This window comes from Macaca thibetana, chromosome 7 (assembly GCF_024542745.1).
Source record: "Macaca thibetana thibetana isolate TM-01 chromosome 7, ASM2454274v1, whole genome shotgun sequence".
NCBI classification, from domain to species: domain Eukaryota; kingdom Metazoa; phylum Chordata; class Mammalia; order Primates; family Cercopithecidae; genus Macaca; species Macaca thibetana.
In genome coordinates, this window is record NC_065584.1 from 135,311,204 (window position 1) to 135,334,947 (window position 23,744).

At 38.0% G+C, this 23,744-nt stretch overlaps 1 protein-coding gene across 2 annotated transcripts in view; it reads left to right on the forward strand.

The window, feature by feature from the left end:
• Positions 1-23,744, forward strand: part of AP4E1 (adaptor related protein complex 4 subunit epsilon 1) — a 90,321-nt gene that overhangs the window by 55,433 nt on the left and 11,144 nt on the right. The window contains exons 15-18 of one of the 2 annotated variants that reach the window (XM_050797131.1): positions 770-884; positions 16,496-16,619; positions 18,572-18,740; positions 22,370-22,441. In XM_050797131.1, coding sequence (XP_050653088.1) covers positions 770-884; positions 16,496-16,619; positions 18,572-18,740; positions 22,370-22,378 — 417 coding nt within the window. In that variant the 3' untranslated portion in view covers positions 22,379-22,441. Of the gene's footprint in view, positions 1-769; positions 885-16,495; positions 16,620-18,571; positions 18,741-22,369; positions 22,626-23,744 lie in introns of those variants that run through there. The other variant, XM_050797130.1, reaches the window with a different exon arrangement.

The window sequence follows — 23,744 nt, forward strand, 5'->3', positions numbered from 1 at the left end:
TTCATTCATTCATTCATTCATTCATTCATTTTTTGAGATGGGGTCTTGTTCTGTTGCCCAGGCTGGAGTGCAGTGGCACAGTCTCGTCTCACTGCAACCTCTGCCTTCCAGGTTCAAGCAGTTCTGCTGCAGCCTACCGGGTGGTGGCTGTGCTGGGACTACAGGTGTGTGACCATACCCAGCTAATTTTTTTGTATTTTTAGTAGAGATGGGGTTTTGCCATGTTGGCAAGGCTGGTCTCAAACTCCTGGCCTCAAGTGATCTGCCCATTTTGGCCTCCCAAAGTGTTGGGATTACAGTCATGAGCCACCGTGCCTGGGTGAGGTAGCATTTTTAGAATTGAAGTTTTCTTTTTTTTTTGAGACGGAGTCTTGCTCTGTAGCCCGGGCTGGAGTGCAGTGGCCGGATCTCAGCTCACTGCAAGCTCCGCCTCCCGGGTTTACGCCATTCTCCTGCCTCAGCCTCCGGAGTAGCTGGGACTACAGGCGCCCGCCACCTCGCCCGGCTAGTTTTTTGTATTTTTAGTAGAGACGGGGTTTCACGGTGTTAGCCAGGATGGTCTCGATCTCCTGACCTCGTGATCCGCCCGTCTCGGCCTCCCAAAGTGCTGGGATTACAGGCTTGAGCCACCGCGCCCGGCCGAATTGAAGTTTTCATTTCTCATTTAGAATTTTTAAAAATATATATGGGCTAAAATTATTTATGTGACTGTATAATCTACTTAGGATAAATTTATTTAATTCCTAATTTTTGCTTAATTTTAATATAGGTAGATGCTTCTTTATCTTTTCTGGATGGTTTTGTGGCTGAAGGACTCAGTCAGGGTGCAGCGCCTTACAAACCTCACCATCAACGCCAGGAGGAAAAGCTTTCTCAGGAAAAAGGTAATTTTTCATGGATTTGTGTTAAGCTAGAGTGTAGGGATGTAATTTTTGATGTTATAGTCATATAAGTAAATAAATAAAGATAATTACTTTCTATTATTCCTCTTTTAATGATTCACTTGTGATTTGTTTGCCCTGACTAGGTTTTCAGATACCCAGAGGAAAAAAAAGTTAGCCAAGAGATATTCCTGAAGATATAGGCTGTCTATCCACAAATACCTAAGATATGGTAGTCATACTGGAATTTATTTATTTATTTTTTTGAGACAAGAGTCTTGCTCCGTCACCCAGGCTGCAGTGCAGTGGCACCATCTGGGCTCACTGCAACCTCTGCCTCCCAGGCTCAAGCGATTCTTGTGCCTTAGCCTCCCAAGTAGCTGGAATTACAGGTGGGTGCCACCACACCCAGCTAATTTTTATATTTTTAGTAGAGATGGGGTTTCACCCTGTTGGTCAGGCTGGTTTCAAACTTCTGGCCTCAAGTGATTGTTGACCTCCCAAAGTGCTGGGATTACAGCTGTGAGCCACTGCAACTGGCCATTATACTGAAATTTTGAAGAACTTTTTTTGTTTTGAATAATATATTTATTAACATAAAGATCTTTATGGGAAACTTTTTTTTTTTTTTTAATTTAAACTTTTTAGTTCAAGGGTACAAGTGTAAGTTTGTTACATAGGTAAACTTGTATCATGGGGGTTTATTGCTCAGCTTATTTCATCACCCAAGTATTAAGCCTGGTACCCATTAGTTTTCCTGATCCTCACCCTGCTCTCACCCTCCACCCTCTGAAAGGTCCCAGCATATGTTGTTTCCCTCTATGTGTCCATGTGTTTTCATCATGTAGCTCCCACTTTTACGTGAGAACATGCAGTATTTGGTTTTCTGTTCCTGCATTAATTTGCTAAGGATGGCCTCCAGCTCCATCCATGTCCCTGCAAAAGACATGATCTCATTCTTTTTTATGGCTATATGAAAAAAGTTGAAGGTAGGAGTATCATGTTGTTCACTGTGCTGGTAGGCTGACACATATTAGTCTGAGCATATCTGTGGAAAGTTTTCAGAAAACAACCCTGGTTACTATGGACTAGTGAGTTTCATTTTTATTTTGAGCGGTCTTATATTTATTTATTTATTTTTAAATTTTATTTTCTTAATTGACAAATATACATATTCATGGGGAATATAGTAATGTTTCAATCCATGTATAGTGTTCAGATAATAGTAATTAGCATATCCATCATCTCAAACATGTATCATTTCTTTGTGTTGAGAACATTCAATATATTTCTTCTAGTTTTTGAGACTATGTAATACTTTATTGTTAAACTATAGTAATTCTGTAGTGGTGTAGAACACTAGAACTTATTTCTTCTATCTAGCTGTAATTTTTTATCCTTTACCTTATTCTTCCCTTTCCCCCTACCCTTCCTAGCCCCTAGTATACTGTATTCTAATTTTTACTTCTATGAGATCAACTTTCTTTAGTTTCCACGTATGAGAGAGAACATGTGGTGTTTAACTTTCTGTTCCTGACTTATTTCACTTAATATAATGTCCTTCGGTTTCATCCATGTTGCCATGAATGACAGGATTTCATTTGTTTTTATGACTGAATAGTATTTCACTTTGTATATATACTACATCATTTTCTTTATCCATTCATCTGTTGTTGGACACCTAGGCTGATTCCATATTAGGTTGATTCCATATCTTGGCTACTTTGAATAGCGCTCTGCAATAAACGTTGAAGTGCTAGATAATTCATTCAATGCTGAGAGTGCAGTGTTTTGAAGCCCCCAACTATTACTGAATCAGGGTCTTTCTCTTCTTTAGGTCTAATATTTGCTTTATATATTTGGATGCTCTGGTGTCAGGTACATATATATTTTAATTGTTACATTCTTTTTATGAATTGATCCCTTTATTGTACAGTGTCTTTCTTTGTCTCCCTTTACAGCTTTTAACTTAAAATCTGTTTTGTTTGTTATTAGTATAGTGACTTCTGCTCACTTTTGGTTTTTGTTTGTTGGAATATCTTTTTCCAACCGCCCACTTTCAGTCTGTGTGTCTTTAGAAGTGAGGTGAGTTTCTTGTAGGCAGTGTATTGTTGAGTCTTGTTTTTTTAAAACCCAGGCAGTGATTCTATGTCTTTTAAGTGGGGGAATTTGATCCATTTACTTTCAAGGTTATTATTGATGGGTGAGGATTTGCTGCTATCATATTATTGATTGTTTTCTGGGTATTTTACATATGCTTTGTTCCTTACTTGCTCTTTTATTATTTTTGCAGTTGGGTGGTTTTCTTCAGTGACAGAGTTTGATTCCTTTCTTTTTCTTATTTGTGTATCAGTTCTACCAGTGAGTTTCATAGTTTTGAATGTTTTCATAATGGTAGTTATTGTCTTTTCACTTCCAGACTCCCTTGAGCTTTTCATGTAAGGGGTGGTCTACTGCTAATGAATTTCTTGGTTTTGGTTGTCTGCGAAAGATCTTATTTCCCCTTTATTTCTGAAAGATAGCTTTGCTGGGTACGATATTCATGCTGTTTTTTCTTTTTTTCTTTTCTTTTAGTACTTTGAATATATCATCCCGTTTTCTCCTGGCCTCTAAGGTTTCTGCTGAGAAATCCAGCTGTTAGTCTAATGGGGATTCCCTTATATGTGACTTGAAGCTTTTCTCTTGCTGCTTTCAGAATTCTTTGTCTTTGACTTTTGACAATTTGACTAAAATGTGCCTCAAAAAGGACCTGCTTGGAGTTGAATCTATTTGGGATTCTTTGAGCTTCCTGGACTAGGATGTTCTCTCTTCCAAGACTTGGAAAGTTTCCTGCTATTATTTCATTAATTATTTTCTTCACATTTTCCCTTCTCTTCTCCTTCTGAAATGCCCATAATACAACATTTATTTGCTTAATGGTGTCCCATAAATCCTGTAGGCTTTCTTAATTTTTTTAAAATTCTTTTTTCTTTTCTTTTTGTCTTCCTGTGTTATTTCAAAAGACCTGTCTTCAACTTCAGAAATTATTTTTTCTGCTTTCTAATGTGTTGTTGGAACTCTTGCATATGTATTTTATTTCATTTATTGAATTCTTCAGCTCTAGGATTTCTGTTTGGTTCTTTTTTGTGATATCTGTCTCTTTGTTGAATTTCTTGTTCAAATAATGTATAATTTTCCTGATTTCATTGAATTATCTGTCCGTATTCTTTTGTATCTCACTGAGTTTCCTTAATATTGTTATTTTAAATCCCTTTTCTGGAATTTCATATATTTCCTTATGATTGAGGGTCTGTTACTAGAAATTTATTATTTTCCTTTGGTGGTTGACATGTTTCTTTTTTCATGGTTGATTTGTTCCTATGTTGATTTGTATGAATCTGGTGGAAAAGTTGACTCAAGTTTATGTAGTAGAGTTTGAAGGGAAAGACTTATTTGTATAAATGGGTTTTGGAGTATAAGTTCAGTAGGGTACTAAGGCCTTGGTGGTGGACATGTAGTGTCGTCTTCATGTAGTTTGTTTGTTTCTTTCTTTCTTTCTTTCTTTCTTTCTTTCTTTCTTTCTTTCTTTCTTTCTTTCTTTCTTTCTTCCTTCCTTCCTTCCTTCCTTCCTTCCTTCCTTCCTTCCTTCCTTCCTTCCTTCCTTCCTTCCTTCCTTCCTTCCTTCCTTCCTTCTTCCTTCTTTTTCTTTCTTTCTTTCTTTCTTTCTTTCTTTCTTCCTTCTTCCTTCCTTCCTTCCTTCCTTCCTTCCTTCCTTCCTTCTTCCTTCCTTCCTTCCTTCCTTCCTTCCTTCTTTCTTTCTTTCTTTCTTCTTTCTTTCTTTCTTTCTTTCTTTCTTTCTTTCTTTCTTTCTTTTTTTTTTTTTCTTTTGAGACAGAATCTCGCTCTGTCACCTAGGCCGGAGTACAGTGGCACGATCTTGGCTCACTGCAACCTCTGCCTCCCAGGTTCAAGCAATTCTCCCATCTCAGCTTCCCAAGTAGCTGGGACTACAGGCACACGCCACCACGCCTGGCTAATTTTTGTATTTTTAGTAGAGACAGGGTTTCACCATGTTGGTCAGGCTGGTCTCAAGCTCCTGACCTCAGGTGATCCACCTGCCTCAGCCTCCAAAAGTGCTGGGATTACAGGTGTGAGCCACTGTGCCTGGCCATGTAGTTTCTTTAGCTGTAATCTGCTCTAGCGGTATTCGTGAGTTTCTCAGTGGCCCAGGCTGAGTTTGTGGTGATGGTGGTGTGGCTTTGCCAAGGGCAGGCTTCCCAGGCTGTTTTCAAGTCATGGATATGTGCATGTACACAGTGAGTCAACCAACTTGGGTTCTGGCTTACTGAGTTTGGGGCCATGGAGCTGTTACCCTGACTGGGAAGCATGGGCATGTAGTTGCCTAGCCAGCCTGGGGACACGTCTGCCAAGAGTAGCCTATGGGGCTCTTTCTTAGGCTTGTGATGTGGGTGCAAGGCTGTTTGGCCGGCCTTGGAGATGGGGGGCATGTCTTCTGAGGGGTAGCCCTATGGGGATGTTTCTCTCACACAGGACATAGCTGCATGGCTGTGAGTAGTCTAATATTTCTTAAGTGTATTAGAATTCTTCATTCAACAAAATATCTGATGATTTAAGTTAGAAACAGTTAATAAAGGAAAGAGTAACTTTGTACTTAAGAAATGCAGCCTGTTAGGAAAATACATCTGTCATGATTTTGGTAAAGGGGAAATCATTGAGTTATTTGGATGGTAGAAGGGAAGTATGCATATGAATAAAGGGAGATCAGTGAATAAATATATTATCTGTTTATGAGTTCAGAATGTCAATACTGAAAAATTCAGTGCTAAAAGGTTTTTCTTTTTTTTTCCTATTTGTCCTTTAATGATTTTGTTTAGTACTTACTTTCCAGGCTGTGTGCTAGGCATATTGAGTTAAGACAACAACTAAACTGTTGATCCTAGAATGAGACCAAAAAGTTATGAACATTATTAATAGGCTTGTGTTCTCTTTCTCCAGAAGCATTTGCTCTTTTTTGCCTTTTATCTTCTTAAATTTTTTTGTTATTTTATTTTATTGTGGTTAAGAACCTTAACTGGAGGTCTCCCCTCTTAGCGAATTTTTAAGTGTATAATATGTTATGATTGACTATAGATACAATGTTGTATAGCAGATCTCTAGCACTTATTCATCTTGTTTAACTAAAACTTCATGCCCATTGATTGGTAAGTCCCCATTTCTCTCTCCCCTTAGCCTCTGGCAGCCGCCATTCATTCCTCAATTCTATGAATTTGACTTTTAGGTACCTTATAAAAGTAGACCCATGCAATATTTTTCTGTGCCTTACTTATTTCACTTAGCATAATATTCTTAGGTTTCATCCCTGTTGTTGTATGTTGCAGAATTCCATTGTATATGTGTATGACATCTTCTTTATCCATTCACCTACTGATGAACATTTAAGTTGTTTTCACATCTTGGCTATTGTGAATAGTGCTGCAGTGAACATGGGAGTGCTTTATTTGGGATAAATACCCATCCAGAAATGAGATTGTTGGAGCATATAGTAGTTGTATTTTTATTTATTTATTTATTTAGAGACAGAATCTTGCTCTATCACCTAGGCTGGAGTGCAGTGGTGCAGTCTCAGCTCACTGCAACCTCTGCCTCCTGGGTTCAAGCGATTCTCCTGCCTCAGCATCCTGGGTAGCTGGGACTACAAGCATGAGCCACCACACCCGACTAATTTTTGTATTTTTCGTAAAGACGGGGTTTCGCCATGTTGGGCAGACTGGTCTCGAACTTCTGACTTCAAGTGATCCACCTGTCTTGGCCTCCCAAAGCGCTAGGGTTACAGGTATGAGCCACTGTGCCCGGCCAATTTTTTATTTTATTTTATTTTATTTTACTATTTTTTTTGAGACAGTGTCTCATTCTGTCACCTACGCTGGAGTGCAGTAGAATGATCGTAGTTCGCTGTAGCCGTGAATTCCTGGGCTCAAGTGATCCTACTGCCTCAGCTTCCTGGGTATCTAGGATTCCAGGTGCATGCCATCATGCCTGGTTAATTTTTATTTTTTTGTAGAGACATAGTCTCCCTAATGTTGCCCAGGCTGGTCTCAAACTCCTGAGCTCAAGTGATCCTCCTACCTTGACGTTGCAAAGCACTGGGATTATAGGCATGAGCCACTGTGTACTGCCTGTATTTTTATTTTTTTGAGGAACCTCCATACTGCTTTCCACAGTGGCTGCACCATTTTGCATTCCCATCAACAACGGGTAAGAGTTCTAACTTCTTCACATCCTTACTGACACATGGTATATTTTCTTTTCTTTGATAATCACCATCCTGACAGGTACAAGGTGATGCCTTATTATGGTTTCAGTTTTGTATTTTCTTGCTAATAGTAACATTGAGCATTTTTTCATATACCTGTTGGCCATGTGTATGTCTTCTTTAGAGAAATATTTATTTAAGTTATTGGCCTATTTGTGATCAGGTTATTAGTTTAAAAAAAAAAAACTATTGAGTCATAGGATTAACATATTTTGGAGGTTAACCCTTACCAGAAATGTGGTTTGCAAATACTTTCTTCTATTCCATAGGTTGCCTTTTCACTCTGTTGAGTGTTTTCTTTGCTATGCAGAAGTTTTTTTATTTGATGTATTGCCACTTGTTTATTTTTGTTATTGTTACCTGTACTTTTGGTGTCACATCCATGAAATTATTGTAAAGACCAGTGTCACGAAGCAGCTTTTCCAGCTGGGCGCGGTGGCTCACGCCTGTAATCCCAGCACTTTGGGAGGCTGAGGTGGGCGGATCACCTGAGGTCGGGAGTTCGAGACCAGCCAGACCAACATGGAGAAACCCCATCTCTACTGAAAATACAAAATTAGCCGGGCGTGGTGGTGCATGCCTGTAATCCCAGCTACCTGAGAGGCTGAGTCAGGAGAATTGCTTGAACCCAGGAGGTGGAGGTTGCGGTGAACTGAGATTGTACCATTGCACTCCAGCCTGGGCAACAAGAGCGAAACTTCGTCTCAGAAAAAGAAGAAAAAAGCAACTTTTCTCTTATGTTTCTTTCTTATGAGTTTTACAGTTTTGGGTCTTAGAGTTAGGTCCTTAATTCATTTTGAGTTGATTTTTATGTATGGTGTAAGATAAAGGTTCCATTTTATTGTTTTGCACGTGAATATTTGGTTTTCCCAATGTTGTTTGTTGAGAAGACTGTCCTTTCTCTGTTGTGTATTCTGGGTGTCCTTGTTCAAAATTAGTTGGCTATACACGCTTGGTGTTATTTCTGGGCTCTCTGTTCTGTGTCTATGTCTGTCTTTATGCCAGTACTATGCTGTTTTGATTATTATAGGTTTGTAAATATATTTTGAAATTGGTAAGTGTGATGCCTTCAGCTTTGCTCTTTTTTCTTAAGATTAATTTGGGTATTCATGGTCTTTTGTGGTTCTTCATTGGTGAATTCTACCAAACACTTAATGAATTAACACTGGGGCTGGGCACAGTGGCTCATGCCTGTAGTCCCAGCAATTTGGGGGGCCATGGTGGGAGGATCGCTTGAAGCCAGGAGTTTGAGACCAGTCTGGACAACATAACTTGACCCCATCTTTACAAAAGAGACACACACAGAGAGAGTTCTTTTCAACCTCTTCCAGAAATTTAAAGAGGAGAGAATATTTCTAAACTTATTTTATGAGACCAGCCTTACCCTGATACCAAAGCCAGACAGAGCCACCACAAAAAAAAAAAGAAAACTGCAGGCCAATATCCCTGATGAATATAGGCAAAATACTAGGAAACTGAACTCAAGAAAAGGATAGTACACCATGATCAAGTGGGATTTATCCCAGGGGTCCAAGGATGGTTCAACATCTGAAAATAAATTAATGTGATATCATGTTAACAGAATAAAGGATAAAAACCACACAGTTCTCAGTAAAAGCAGAAAAAGCGTTTGACAAATTGAACACCCTTTCATGATTAAAAAGAAACTCGATAAACTAAGAATAGAAGGCAGTATTTCAATATAATAAAGGCCATATATGATAAACCCACAGCTAACATCATAGCATGGTACAATGAAAAACCAGAAGCTTTTCCTGAGATCAGGAGCAAAGCAAGGATGCCCACTCGTCTCTTTTGTAGTCAGCACAGTACTGGAAATGTTAGCCAGAGCAATTAAGAAAAAGAAGAGAGGTATTCAGATTGGAAAGGAAAATTGTTCCTCTTTGCAGATAATATGGTTTTATTTATAGAAAACCCTAAATTAGACTCCATTAAAAAACTGTTAGAAGTAATAAGTGAATTCTGGAAAGTTGCAGGATGCAAAGTCAACATGCAAAAATTATTTGCATTTTTGTGCACTAACAACAAACCATTTGACAAGGATATTAGGAAGACAGCCCAATTTATGACAGCACCAAAAGGAGCAAAATACTTAATACTAAACTTAAGCAAGTGAGAAAGTTGTGTTTAATGAAAACCACTGAACATTAATGAAAGAAATCAAACATAGCACAAATAAATGGAAACACATCCTGTGTTCATGGATTGGAAAGCATGTATTCCGTGCAATCCCTTTCTTTTAAGGCTTTTTATATGTTATTTAGCACAGTGATAACTAATGTACTATAAAATTAAACTCTCTTTCAAAGTGTAATCAGTTTCCTCTCATTAACTTTATATATTAATAGAATATACTGGGGGCAAAAGTAAACTTTTGAATTATAATTGCCTAACCTGTGGCTATACTGCATATAAAAGCCTTGTGACATCCAGGGGCCTAGAGTGAAAAGCTCCTGGGTTTCCACAGTGGGAAGTATGATTCAGTTGTCATATTTCCTTATTTTCAGGTATCTGGGGGCCACCAGTTGCCATTACTGAAGTTAAGGGTTGGATAGGGAAGGGAAGATAGAGTAGGGAGACTCTTTCCTGGCACTGCCTATTTTCTTTCTTAAAATAAGCTAAATTGCCGACACAAATACAGAGCCCTGGAATTCCCCAAGCTTATGCAGTCCTTTGCCAAGTACATTTTTTCCCATAGAACCATCATTATAAACGGGGTTAAGCTCTCAAACTAGATTCTCCCTCTCTCCTCCCAAATCTATGTGCTTCAAAAGTCCTTTAAAGCAAAATTGAAATTTCAGTAGACTGTTAAGAAAAGGAAATTGGTTTTGGACAAGATATAGCAAGTATTTAATAAATACTTGTAGAAGAAATTATAAAATTATGTATCTTAGAATTGGGATTGGCTATAAGACAAAATAAAGAGTAGGGGGAAGTAGGTATTTTATACATAAAGAGTTAATTCTTGAATCTTTTAATTATCAATCTGTTGTGGTAATCTTTTTTTTTTTTTTTTAGACAGAGTCTCTCTCTGTTGCCCAGGCTGGAGTGCAGTGTTGCAATCTTTTGGCTCGCTGCAAAAAAAAAAGAATTGCTCTCGGGTTCCAGTGATTCTTGTGCCTCAACTTGTGCCTCAACTAAGTAGCTGAGACAACTGGTGCATGCCACCACACCCAGCTATTTTTGTATTTTTAGTAGAGATGGCGTTTCATCTGTTGCCTAGGCTGATCTCAAATTCCTGACCTTAAGCGATCCGCCCTCTTCCACCTCCCAAAATTCTGGGATTACAGGTGCAAACCACCATGCCAGCCTGTTCTGATACTAATCTTATTTCAGATTTCTGTAATCATTTGCAGAGAGTAGTAGTTAAATGTTACTTTAATAAATGATACTTTGATCTTTTAGTTAGAAAAATGAATAAACTTCAGGAAAATATCATGGGATACTAAGAATTAGCAAAAATAGGTGAGATGGTGGGGAACAAACTTTCTTACAAGTTCCCATCAAAAAAAGCATTTCAGAATCAGTGTGGATTATTCTATTAAAATGTTAATAAAATGTGTTATAACTCCAGCACTAGATAACCAGAAATAATAAGGGGAAACAGTATTTACTAATTGGCTTTTAGAAAGCCATGTCAAAGTAAGGTTGCTAGTCTCTCAAAAAATAACAATAATCAGATAATTAAAGTTAATTATTTAAGAAATTTTAAAAATTATTAATAATAGCTGAGAATGGTTAGAGAAATATACCCAAGTTGTCGAGGTATAAAAGAATTGCAGTACAAAGTATGATAAATGAGTGTGCATATAATTGAGGCCTCTAAAGTATTAATAGTAAGGGATACAAATAGGTTAAATGTTGAATTATTCACTTATGCCCAGGATAGTTTATACTTTATTATGTCTTACCTAGAGTACTTCAGTGGCTCCAACTCCAAGGACTCTCTGCCTCCAGCTCATGTTTTCTCTTCTGGTGAATTGCCCTCATTCTTCATCTGGCTAAATTCTACATATTCACTAAGTTGCAAGTCAGCCATCTTCTTCCTTCCCTTGGCTCTCTGCATACCATTTTTCTCCTTCTGTTCCACATATGTGCGTGAGCTCTTGCACATGTAGTTAACACTTCAGCATCTTTAGTCCTTTTAGGCATTATCACTGTATGGGTCTTGGGGAGTTTTCACTGAAGAATGAAAATAATGTGGTTTGAACTTTATTTTCAACCTTGAGCCTTTCCAGCCCTTCCTTAGATGACAATCTTAATGCTTTTGACTCGGAATTAATATTTTTTTCTGCTTGCTCTCCAAATACTGTTCCTTTCCATGTCTTTTTTATTCTCTCTACTTTCAAACTTTGTACCTCTAATTTTGAGCTTCTTTCTGCTTTTTGGTTTAAACTCTTTACCTTCAATGTGCATAGAAAACATTTCTTGAGGTATTCACTGTTACTGGAAGTGTTAATGCAGTGGCTAGATGACTCACTGTCACAGATGCTATTAAAAAGATACCACTGTTGGATGGTAAGTGCAAAGGTTTGAATGTGTTTGTCAAAACCCATATTTAGATTTAATTGCCATTGGGATGGTATTCAGAGGTTGGACTGTAAAGAGGTGATCAGGCCATGAGGAATCTGCCTTCGTGAATTGATTAATGTCATTATCATGAGATTGGGTTGTTATAAAAGCGAGTTTGGCTTTCTCTTGCTCTCATGCTCTCTTGCCTTTTTCTCTTCTCTGATGCAGCATGAAGGCTCTTACCAAATGCTGATGCCATGCTGTTAGATAGCCCAGCCTCAAGAACAATGAGCCAAATAAATTTCTTTTTCTTTTCTTTTTTTGTTTTTTTTGAGACGGAGTCTCACTCTGTCACCCAAGCTGGAGTGCAGTGGCATGATCTCGACTCACTGCAACCTCTGCATCCCAGGTTCAAGCAATTCTCCTGCCTCAGCCTCCCGAGTAGCTGAGATTAGAGGTGTCCACCACCATGCCTGGCTAATTTTTATATTTTTAGTAGAGGCACGGTTTCACCATGTTGGCCAGGCTGGGCTTGAACTGCTGACCCCAAATAATCCACCCACCTTGGCCTCCCAAAGTGCTGGAATTACCGCCCGGCCATAAATTTCTGTTCATTACAAATTACCCATTTTGTGGTATTCTGTTATAGCGACATAAAATGGATTATGACAGAAAATTGGTCCTGAGAAGTGAGGCTGTTGGCTATTAAAAATATCTGAAAATGTGGAAATGGCTTTGAAACTGGGTAATGAGTAGAGCAGAAGAATTTAAAGGAGCAGGCTAGGAAAATTTTAGATTGCCGTAAACATAATATTAAGGGCACTTCCGATGTGGGCTGAGAAGAAGAGGAGAGCTGTAGGGAAAATCTGAAAGTTAGAGATTAAGTGTTCATGATCAGAATGTTGTTAGAAATATGGGCTTCACTATCTCTTAATATCTAAGTTACTTAAGTGTACTTAAATTCTAGGTTCATTAAGTGTATGGGATCCCAGACAGGAAAGAGGAATATATCTTATTGGAAACTGGAGTAAAACCATCTTTCTTATAAAGTGGCAAAAGTCTTGGATGAATTATGTCTCTTCATGCCTGAGGGCTTTATGGAAGACAGAATTTAAGAGCGATGAACTAGGATATCTGGTGGAAGAAACTTCTATGCAAAATATTGAAGGAGCTGGGTCTACTTCTAACTGCATGCAGTAAGATATGAGAGAAAATAAATGACTTAAAGATGGAATTTATAACTAAACAGAAGCATAATAGAAACATGGAAAATTTTCAGCCTGGCCATGTAAAGAATGAGAAAATGTGTTTGGGAGACCAGGTCAAGGATCTGGTCAGGTGATAGAAATGATCATCAAGACACTGGGAGAGTAACACTAAAGGCATTTCAGAGATCTCAGAGGTTGCCTTTCTCTTCACAGGCTCAAGCTCTGGGAGTGCAGGATGCTTTCGGGGGATGACCAGGGTGCCCTTCATGGGCTTGCTGCCCAGAGCTTCCTCAAGTCTCTGCTCCCGGCATTCTGGTACAGCATTCCGTGGTTGCTCCAACCATTCATGTGGGCCCAGGTGTGGCTTCACCTGCTGTTCCAGAAGATTCAAGCCATAAACGTTGGTGGCATATGTGGTGCTAATTCTGTAGGTGCCCAATGTGCAAGAGCCGTGGGTTCATGGCATCCTCCACCTAGATTTCAAAAGATGTTGTGGACTCCCTGGGGCTTAGTCAGAGACTTGTCATGGGTGTGAAGCCATCACAGAAAGTCCCTGCTAGGGCAATGCCGAGCAGAAAGACAGGATCAGAGCCATCACAGAGAGTCCCACCAGGGCAGTGCCTAGTGGACCCTTAGGAGTGGGGTCACTCCTGAGACCCCAGAACTGATGCTACTAGTTTGCAGCATCAGCTTGGGAGAGTTGCAGGCGTGAGTCTCCAATCCCCTGAGAGCTGCTGGGTGGACTGAGCCCCGAAGTCATAGGACTTTATCATAGGTGTGGGGCTGCCTAAGGCCTTGAGTGTCCAACTCCTGCCCCAGTGTTCCCAAAAGGTGGGATGTGGAGTTGAGATGATAATTCTGGAGCATTAAGACTTAATGTTCATTCCTCTGTTGGGTTTTGGACTTACTTGAGACCACTTACCCCTTTCTTCTGGCCTATTCCTCCCTTTTGGAATGGGAATATCTACTTTATGCCTGCCCTACTATTGTATTTTGGAAGCATATAACTTGTTAATTTCACAGCCCCACAGCTGGAGAGAAATTTTCTTTTAGTCTCACCCATATCTGATTTAGGTGTCTCTGGACTTTGGAGTTAATGCTGGAATGAGTTAAGGCTTTTGAGACTATTGTAATGGAATGAATATATTTTGTATCATAAGGACATGATATTGGTGGGGCAGGAGCAGAATGCTGTGGTTTGAATGTGTACTCCGAAGTTCATGTGTTGGAAACAATCCCCAGTGAAACAGTGTTGGGAGGTGAGACCCAATAAGAGGTGATAGGTCACGAGGGCTCTGCCCTTACGATTGAATTAATATCATTATCATGGGAGTGAGTCATTAAAAAAGTGAGTTCGGGCCAGATGCGGTGAGCACCTGTAATCCCAGCACTTTGGGAGCCTGAGGCGGGTGGATCTCCTGAGGTCGGGAGTTCGAGACCAGCCTGACCAACATGGAGAAACCCCGTCTCTACTAAAAATACAAAATTAGCTGGGCATGGTGGCGCATGCCTGTAGTCCCAGCTACTCAGGAGACTGAGGCAGGAGAATCACTTGAACCCGGGAGGTGGAGGTTGTGGTGAGCCGAGATCGTGCCATTGCACTCCTGCCTGGGCAACAAGAGCGAAACTCCATCTCAAAAAAAAAAAAAAGAAAAAGAAAGAAAAGAAAAAGACTAGGCTAGTTTGGCCCTCTCTTGCTCTTGCGCTGTCTTGCCCCTCTGCTTTCCTTCCACCATGGGATGATGCAGCATGAAGGCCCTTACCAGATGCCAGTGCCATGCCCTTGGACTTCTCAGTTTCTGGAACTATAAGCCAAGTAAATTTTGGTTCATCATAAATCACCCATTCTGTTGCATTGTCTTATAGCAACATAAAACAGACTATGATTAAGTTAGATGATTAAACAACTTAAAATGAGAGGATATTCTACTTGGAAAGGACCTTAAAGAGATTTAGATAAGTGGTTTCCAAACATGATTATGAATCAGAATCACAAAGAGTTTTTAAAAAATGAGACTTATTTTGAGCCCTACTCCTATTCCTTCTATATCTGAATCTCTCTGAGCTTGGCTGTATGTATAAAAAGGTCCTTGGGAGATTCAGTGAAGTAAGCTTGAGTCTCATCAGATCAGCATTTGGAAACTGTTGACGTAGTTTGAATTACTCACTTTACAGATGAAGAAATGAAGATCTAGTTCACATGCCTCGTTAACAGCAAAGATATGTCCAGAACACAGTTCTCCTGATCATTAGCCCATCATTATTATTTTTTTACATTGATTCTTCTTCTGTATCATTTATTTAGGTAACTAACAAGCATTTATTTAGTATTCTTCGGAATAGGTGATATTTCCTTTGGAGGAGACCATATAATAGTTGAGAGTACAGCTCTGATGCTAGAATGTCTAAGTTCATGTCTGGCTTTGTCATTTTATATTTTTTGTAATTTGGGACAAACTGTTTACTACAGTTTCCTCATTTGTAAAATGAGAATAGTAATTACAGAAGTTGACACAATATTTTCTAAGATACTTTTTATGATTTAAAAAGGTCCTTTTCTATAATCTAGACTGTCCAAAATTTGTTAGTTAAGATTAGGCTTGGTGAATTATCCTATTAAAAAATAAAGAAACAAAGTGGGACCTCATACAAGATAGATGGTTATTGCTTTCTCCCATTAAAGGAATCCAGAAGTAGGCAATGTAGGGTTGATGATGGCTTCATGATTATTAAAAAACCCAAGTTTCACCTCTCTTGCTGTTCTGGCATCTTTGATGTTCCACTTTATGATCCAAGATGGCTTCTTGCACCCCAGCAATCATGTTGCAGTCCAGCCAGCAGAGAAGAGGAAGGGGGAGAAGAAAGATTGTCTTTTATTCCAGGAGGACTCCTTCCAGAAGTTGCAAACAAAATGTGTGCATAATTTCATAGGCTAGACTTCAGTCATATGGCAAAGGTGTCTGTAAATGTCTCTGGGTGGTCATGATCTACATAAGAATTGAGAGGTTTATTACATAGAAAGAAAGGGAGAGTGGATATTGGCGTCTGAATTTTCTTGGCTCTTTTGAATTAATTAGATTATACAGATTAAAAGGAATCAGAATCTATGTTAACCTTAGGGAGATTTCACATTGAGGACTCCATCAGTCCATTTGGTACAAGAATGTATCTAGGAGCAGTTTGTTCAGCAAAACATGGTCACTTCTTCATTATAACTCATTAAACATTTTTGCATGGGAGCAGCAAGTTTTCGGTAGATTTGGTTTATCAGTTATCTTTCCTAATTGAGTCTTTTTTAGCTTCTAAGGGAGGTAAAAAGGTAAAAATGAAGGATGGTTTGTCTTTAATCACCTAGTAGTGTGAAGACTTACAGTAGACATTTACCAAATGGTAGTTGATTTATTACTGGAAGTATTTGATTAGATCATCTTCAAAGTCCCTTAGAGTTTAAAAATTGCTATTAGATTCCAGTCTTGAATTATTTTGGTAGTGAATGGTAACTTCGACAGTTTTTTGCTTTGTTTTAAATATGAACCTCTGTTATTGTTTTAAAATTCTAGTTCTCAATTTTGAACCGTATGGACTCTCCTTTTCTTCATCTGGCTTCACTGGACGACAGTCTCCTGCTGGCATTTCTCTTGGTTCAGATATATCTGGGAATAGTGCTGAGACAGGACTAAAAGAGTAAGTTCATTTCTTTACAAAATGGAGGTTATGGGAGTGTTTAAATGTCTTTTAGCATTCCATTTACCTTCTGCTCGTGCCTTGTATCATCATAGTCATTATTTGCTTATTTTAGGATAACTTTCAAGAAGTCTGTTGTTTCAGTGGTTTTCACATAATTTTCAAAGGGAGAGGCACACTTGTGACAATGTGTTTTAATATAATGGTTTAGAAAGGTTTTTAAAGCTAAATTCCGTATGGGCTGTTGTTTCAGTGGTTTCTATTTATTGCTCTTAAGGTAATTATATTGTACAGTATGTTCTTTAAGAGCTTACCTACCTTCCAAGACAGCATAAAATGTGTACAAGCTTTATACGTAGTAATAATATGTGTTATTGCTACATATTTTTTATATATATATATTTTTAGAGGCATATTAGAATTTATACATCCAGGTTGATATTTAACATATCATTCTACATTCCTCATTCTTCTGAGAAATATATCCTGTAACCATCTCATTGGAACACTGACAGATATAGAGGTGAACATAAAATAAGGTGATTGATTTCACCTGAGGAAGCCATATAGTCAGTCACCCAGTGAAGGCATATACAGATGCCCCTCAACTTATGATGGAGTTACATTCTAATAAACCCATTATAAGTTGAAAATATTGTAAGTCAGATCTACCAAACACCAGATCTATGTCTAGAACTCAGTTCTGCTGATCATTGGCCCATTATTATTTAATATTTTATTATATTATTATTATTATTACTTTGAGACACATTTTCACTCTTGTTGCCTAGGCTGGTGTGCAATGGCACGATCTCGGCTCACTGCAACCTCCGCCTTCTGGGCTCAGGCGATTCTCCTGCCTCAGCCTCCCCAGTAGCTGGGATTACAGGCTCCCGCCACCATGCCGAGCTAATTTTTTGTGTTTTTAGTAGAGATGGGATTTCACCATGTTAGCTAGGCTGGTCTCAAACTACTGGCCTCATGTGATCCACCCACCTCGGCCTCTCAAAGTGCTGGGATTACAAGCATGAGCCACCGTGCCCAGCCTATTTATTATTTTATTAGCTCATTATTATCTCTGCATTGCAAGAGAATATCCTATCACATTGCTAGCCTGGGAAAAGATAAAAGTTCAAAATTTGAAGTGTGGTTTCTACTAAACTCTATTGCTTTCACACCATTGTAAAGCCAAAAAAATCATTAAGTTGAACTATTATAAGTCAGGGACCATCGGTAGTCACCTGAGGAAGCTGTATACTTTGCTCAAAATGCTTTCAGAGTTTCTTTCCAGCCACCTTGAAAATTGGTGATGCGTTTGTTTAAATGTTTTATTTGGAGCTGAATTTCATTGTAAGGTTTATTTTGATTTTGGAAACATAATTAAGTTACCTTTAGAAACATAATTAAGTGAATAAAATGAGATGACATGTGTAAAGTACATAGTACAGCCCAGTTCATAGTGATTGATAAATGGTAGTTGCTGATATTAATAAGGATTGTCATTACCATCATTGTCTTCATTACCCAAGAGGTGAGTTTACCAAATAATATTCATGATCAATCTGAATAATTTTGGTCAATATTCTGATGTGACAGTAAAGTAAGGAAATGGCTTTCTTGTTTGAGAAGAAGCTGCATCTAATAGAGTTAAAAATGTTTTAAGTAATGGCCGCATTGTTGGAATAAATGTGATAAAATCTCAAAAGTGATAACTTTGAAGGATGACATTTGAATTTTGAGTTCTGTATTTATTAAGAAGTCAGTCATTTTATGTTCATTGTTACATTTGTCAGTTGTTCAGTGAAATGGTTACAAGTATTTATTGGAAGAAAGATACTAATAATAGATCATGAGGAATGTAGCATATGTTGAATGAAATGGCATGAATTCAAATTCTTCTTCTTATCCTTTTGTTTTTCCTTCTCTGTTAACCTCCTTATTTTCTTTCCCAGATATTTAATTTTGGTATTCCAAACATGGGGAGCAGATATTGTTTGTGGGCATTTGATGGTGGAGGTGACAGCAATTAAGTGTCCCAAACAGGGACCAAAGGGACAAGGGAAAGAGACAGGAACCCTTCAAACCCAGGGAGGAACTTACACACTTTTACCTGCACAACAGGTGACAGCATCTGTTACTATAGTACTGAACTAGGATCTGGGGCTGTGGCAGGGCCTTGTAAATACTGTACATATACATCTACTACCCTCAGAGAAATGACATTTGGCAAAACTGCTAAGCAATTATATAATATATGCTGTATTATTGTGAAATGGAAGATGAGGGATGAATTTAAAATTTGTTTCCAAAGAGGACCTCAGCTCACACATTATTTCGGAAGAGGAACATAGTAATTGGCAAGGTGAATCATCGTAGAGGGAAGACAGTTGCTCTTTTACAGTCCCTGAAAACCTGAGAATAAAGTAGTAGCAAACCTAATTTATAATTTCTTACCTGGAGCACCCTATCTCAAAGGGGAATTCCTAGAGCTGAGTTAAAGTACATCCCTAATCTTTTGAAGCTTAGTTACTTGGTCTGAATTTACATCTATGTTTGAATGGTCTGAATAAAAATAATACAAGGACACACTGTAGAAAACCATGTATGATATAATAGTATTGTCAAAATCCAGGCAAAGATGACTCATGTTTAAAAATATTCTTTTTCTAGTGTTTCATATCATTAAGAAGCATATTCTGTGTATGAAATGGCCTTATGTTGCTTTCTTATGTATTTTCCTATTTATTTATTTATTTATTTATTTATTTATTTATTTATTTATTTTTTGAGACAAGTCTCGTTCTGTCACCCAGACTGGAGTGCAGTGGTGTGATCTTGGCTTACTGCATTCTCCACCTCCTGGGTTCTGGTGGGTTCTCCTGGGTTCTTGTGCCTCAGCCTCCCAAGTAGCTGGGATTACAGACACCTGCCACCACGCCTGGCTAATTTTTATGTTTTTAGTAGAGGCTGGGTTTCGCCAAGTTGGCCAGGCTGGTATTGAACTCCTGGGCTCAAGTGATCTGCCTGCCTCAGCATCAGTGCTGGCATTACAGGTGTGAGCTACTGCACCTGGCCATATTTTCCCACTTTTTAGATGATCTGTATATATGCATAACAGAATATTTGTGTTGATCATAACTATGTATGCAGATGAAATAAATAAGAAAAATCTTTAAAATAGTTTGAGGCTCCTTTTAGGCTCCTTTTGTACCTCCTGCCCCTTTTTGCCAGTTGTGGATTGAGTTCCCTGGGAAACACATTCTGTGATGGCATTTAGTATGCAGAATAATTAGGAGTCTCATTGGGATCAACATCTATAGAAGGAAGGAAAAAGAAGCAGGTTTGGGCAGAAGTTAAGATGCAATGCATTGCCAGTGACAACCTCTGCTGACACCATGGGGAGCTATGGAGCTGGAAAGACCCTTCAGAGTTGTCCTGAGTTGAACCAAGATGGATGGCAAGGACTTTATACTTCCATTCATCCATCACTGGATGTAGGCTGCCTTGGAAGGGGCGTGATCTTGGGTGAAGTAGCCCTCTGCAGCTCAGGCAATCCCTGAAGAGGCTGAGAGCTGACAGCACTCCCAACAGCTGGTCAACAGTCCTTCATTGAAGAGGGATCCGGATGGAGCAGCCCATTGTCCTCCACATCTGCCTTTTGTTGTTGTTGTTGTTAAACTACTATTTAAATCATTTATTAGTAAAATTTAGGGACTTGTTCTCCTTTTTTTTTGTGAATAAAGGTAATATTTTGGTTAAAGGGAGTATACAGATACTATAATACTCTTGTGGATATTCACAAATTCCCTAGAGGTGCTTCTTTTGAGAATTCTGTTCTAAAAATGTTAGGGGTTATTTTTGTGGTTCCCGTGACCACTTGGGATCTGCTTATGGCAAGTACAACCAATTTTTGTCTAAGAGGTTTATTGTATAACTTTTTTTTTTTTAGAAAACTCTTTTAGAACCTGGAGGAAGAAAGGGGGAAATGAAGATATTTGTAAAGGGATACTCAGCAGCAAAAATCATTGAGAAGGAATGAACCAGTTCCCTTTAGGGCATTTTAAATTAACATTCAATTTTTCCTTTAGCTACTTACTTCTTAATAGCATTAATTCTTCACTCAGTATGAAGTGTAATTACCTGCTTTTGCTTTGTTTTGGGCTCAAAATCACATTGATCATGATTCCAACAATTTCAATACTAATAATAATTAATAGAAATATTTCTGAGTCTTCCTTTTTGTTCATTTCATGATCAACTCATCTTGTAGTAAAAATGATTTTTTTTAAATGCCATTTTGGACCATGACAGAGATGCTTAAATGAGTCAAGTGCCAAGGGCACATTTTTTTTTTTTTTTTAAACTCCAGTGTTATTGAGATATAATTGCTAAATAAACATTGTATAGCTGACCCTTGAACAATATGGGTTAAACTGTGTGGGTCCACTTAGTACACAGATTTCTTCAGTAAATATGTTGGAAAAAGTTTTTCAGATCTGAGATAATTTGAAAAAACTTTCCAACAAACTGTGTACCCTAGGAATATAAAAAAATTAAGAAACAATAAGATTGTCAGGAATACATAAAATATATATAGATACTAGTCTTTGTATTAATCGACTGTTTATATTATTAGTAAGGCTCCAGTCAACAGTAGGCTATTAGTGGTTAAGTTTTGCAGGAGTCAGAAGTTACACATGGATTTTTGACAATGCAAAGAGTCAGTGCGCCAACCATCTCCATTTTTCAAGGGTCAGTGGTATGTATTTAAGGCGTGCTATGTGATGTTTTGATATACCTTGTGAAATGATTACCACAATCAAACTAATTAATGGACACATAGCTCTTATATGAGAATAATAGAGATGATCCTTGGCTATTTTAGCCTGCGCTTATTAGTCACTCTAGATTCACAACTGCAACGTTTGTGACAACATTAGGATTCTAAATTTGGCCCTGGACTTACTGCCTAGATGCCTTGTTTAGGCTTTTTGGGTAGGACACCTGGCTCCTAAATAACACCTTAATTCTTTTTCAACTTAGGTGTAAAAATTCGTCAGCCTCAGGCTTTTTCCTAAAATCTTACTTTTTTTCTTTTATAGATAAAACTTCATTGCATTTTGATAAAAGTACACTTAATAATAGTTGGAAATGTCGCGAGTATGCATAGTGAGAAAAACCTTTTGGATTAAAGTAAATTTATGGGGAGCATGTATTCACGGCAACTTGAATTTATGTCTCCTGGGTTGTAAAATTAAAGAAAAAATACAATGTAAATTTATACATAGGAGTACATTTGAGTGATGTTTTTGCTTTTAACAGGATTTTACTTAATGAATTTATATAGGTTTAATTCCTTCATATTGCTTAGAAATTTGAATCATTTCTCATCTTTAACCCATCAGAATTAAAGGTATTTTTGAAAAGTCAGTGGAAGAAAGAAACTGATTTACAGTAGTTCTGTTTTTGTATAACTTAAGCAATTAAGTGAAAATTAAATGCTGTGAAATTTTTAACTAAGTCTAGAGTTCTGCAGCCTTAAATCAAATCCTTTGACTAGAGGGTGGAGAGATGTTGGCTATAACTAAAATAAAATCTAGAGATCGAGGTTTTACTTCTGGCGTGCAGAATATAATGTGGCAGTTGTTTTTAAAAGGCCATGGGCATTGATATGTTTTGAAAGAATGCCTCAAGAAAGTAACTATTAGCAGTTATTTAAATTGACTTGATTTTATTATCAACCTCCTTAGGACAAATAGCTTGAAGCTGGAAGGTATAAAGAAATTGTGGGGGAAAGAAGGCTATCTTCCCAAGAAGGAAAGCAAAACTGGTGATGAAAGTGGAGCTCTGCCTATTCCTCAAGAGAGTATAATGGAGAATGTAGATCAAGCTATAACAAAAAAGGATCAATCTCAAGTTCTTACCCAATCTAAAGAGGAGAAAGAAAAGCAGCTGCTGGCATCATCATTATTTGTTGGGCTAGGATCAGAAAGTACAGTCAACCTGGTAAGTAATCGGTTCTATTCCTCTAAGAATTGTTGTTGTCTGTTTGTACAAAAAAACTGGCTCTATAAAAGCTCCTGGCTGTCATCTATTTGTATGGTGAGAAGTGGCTTCCCCAGTTCTTACTCACCATCATTACCCAGCTGCAGAACCACTAATGACACACCTTTTATATTCCTGAAAGAGAAAATGCAGTTGGCTCAACTTGAATCAGTTGTTCTCTGTAACCCAGTCAGTGGACAAGGGTCAGGCTCCAAATAGTTACAGGTATGACCACGGCGACTCTCACCCCTGTGGGTGGATGGGGCAGTTCTCAAAGGGAAGGGGGATGATGATAATTGTTCAACAATGTTGGTCTATCTTCGTAAAAAGTACTCCTCAAAATTGTATTACATAAATTGTATTCTCCCAGAACATTATTCAGCTCTAAGAATGATCAATAATATTGCTTTGTAAAATGAAAATATACTTAAATGATGTATTAAACAAAAAGTACAGAGTATAAAGTTTTATTTATACCTTGTTTATACCTAAGGCTGAAAGGAATTATACAAAAATGATAATTATATTCAGATATTAAGATTATGATTTTTAAATTTTTTATACTGAGAAATTATTTTCATAGTAAAAGAATGACAAGTTGGAGTGAAGGACAGGTGCTATTTTTGAGCATCTGAGAATACCATGTAATGTATCCTCCTTTTGGTGGCTAATGAACCCACCTTGTACAAAATTTTCATTAGAGTGACATCCCAGCTCTTTCAACCTCCTCCTCCCATGGTGAAATTTCCCCTTCATTCCTTTCAGTACCAGGCCAGATGGTATACCATACTATGTACTCTTTATCTTTGTCTCTTTCTTTTCTAGACTCACCAGTCTAGATCCTGTTTCTGTCAGACTTGATATTCTCTCTTAAGAAAAAACAGATTCAGCCTAAAAATATTAATAATTAATGTATCTTAATATTTTCTGAGTTGACATTTGCAGATCAGCAGTAAAGTGACTGATCTTGGGTTTTTGAGTTGTCCTGGTAGGCTGTGATGAGAGGGTACCAGTGGAATGCTCTAGGAGGAACACACCAAAGTCAGATTACATCCAGGCTCTTGGAGCCCTGATTTGTGA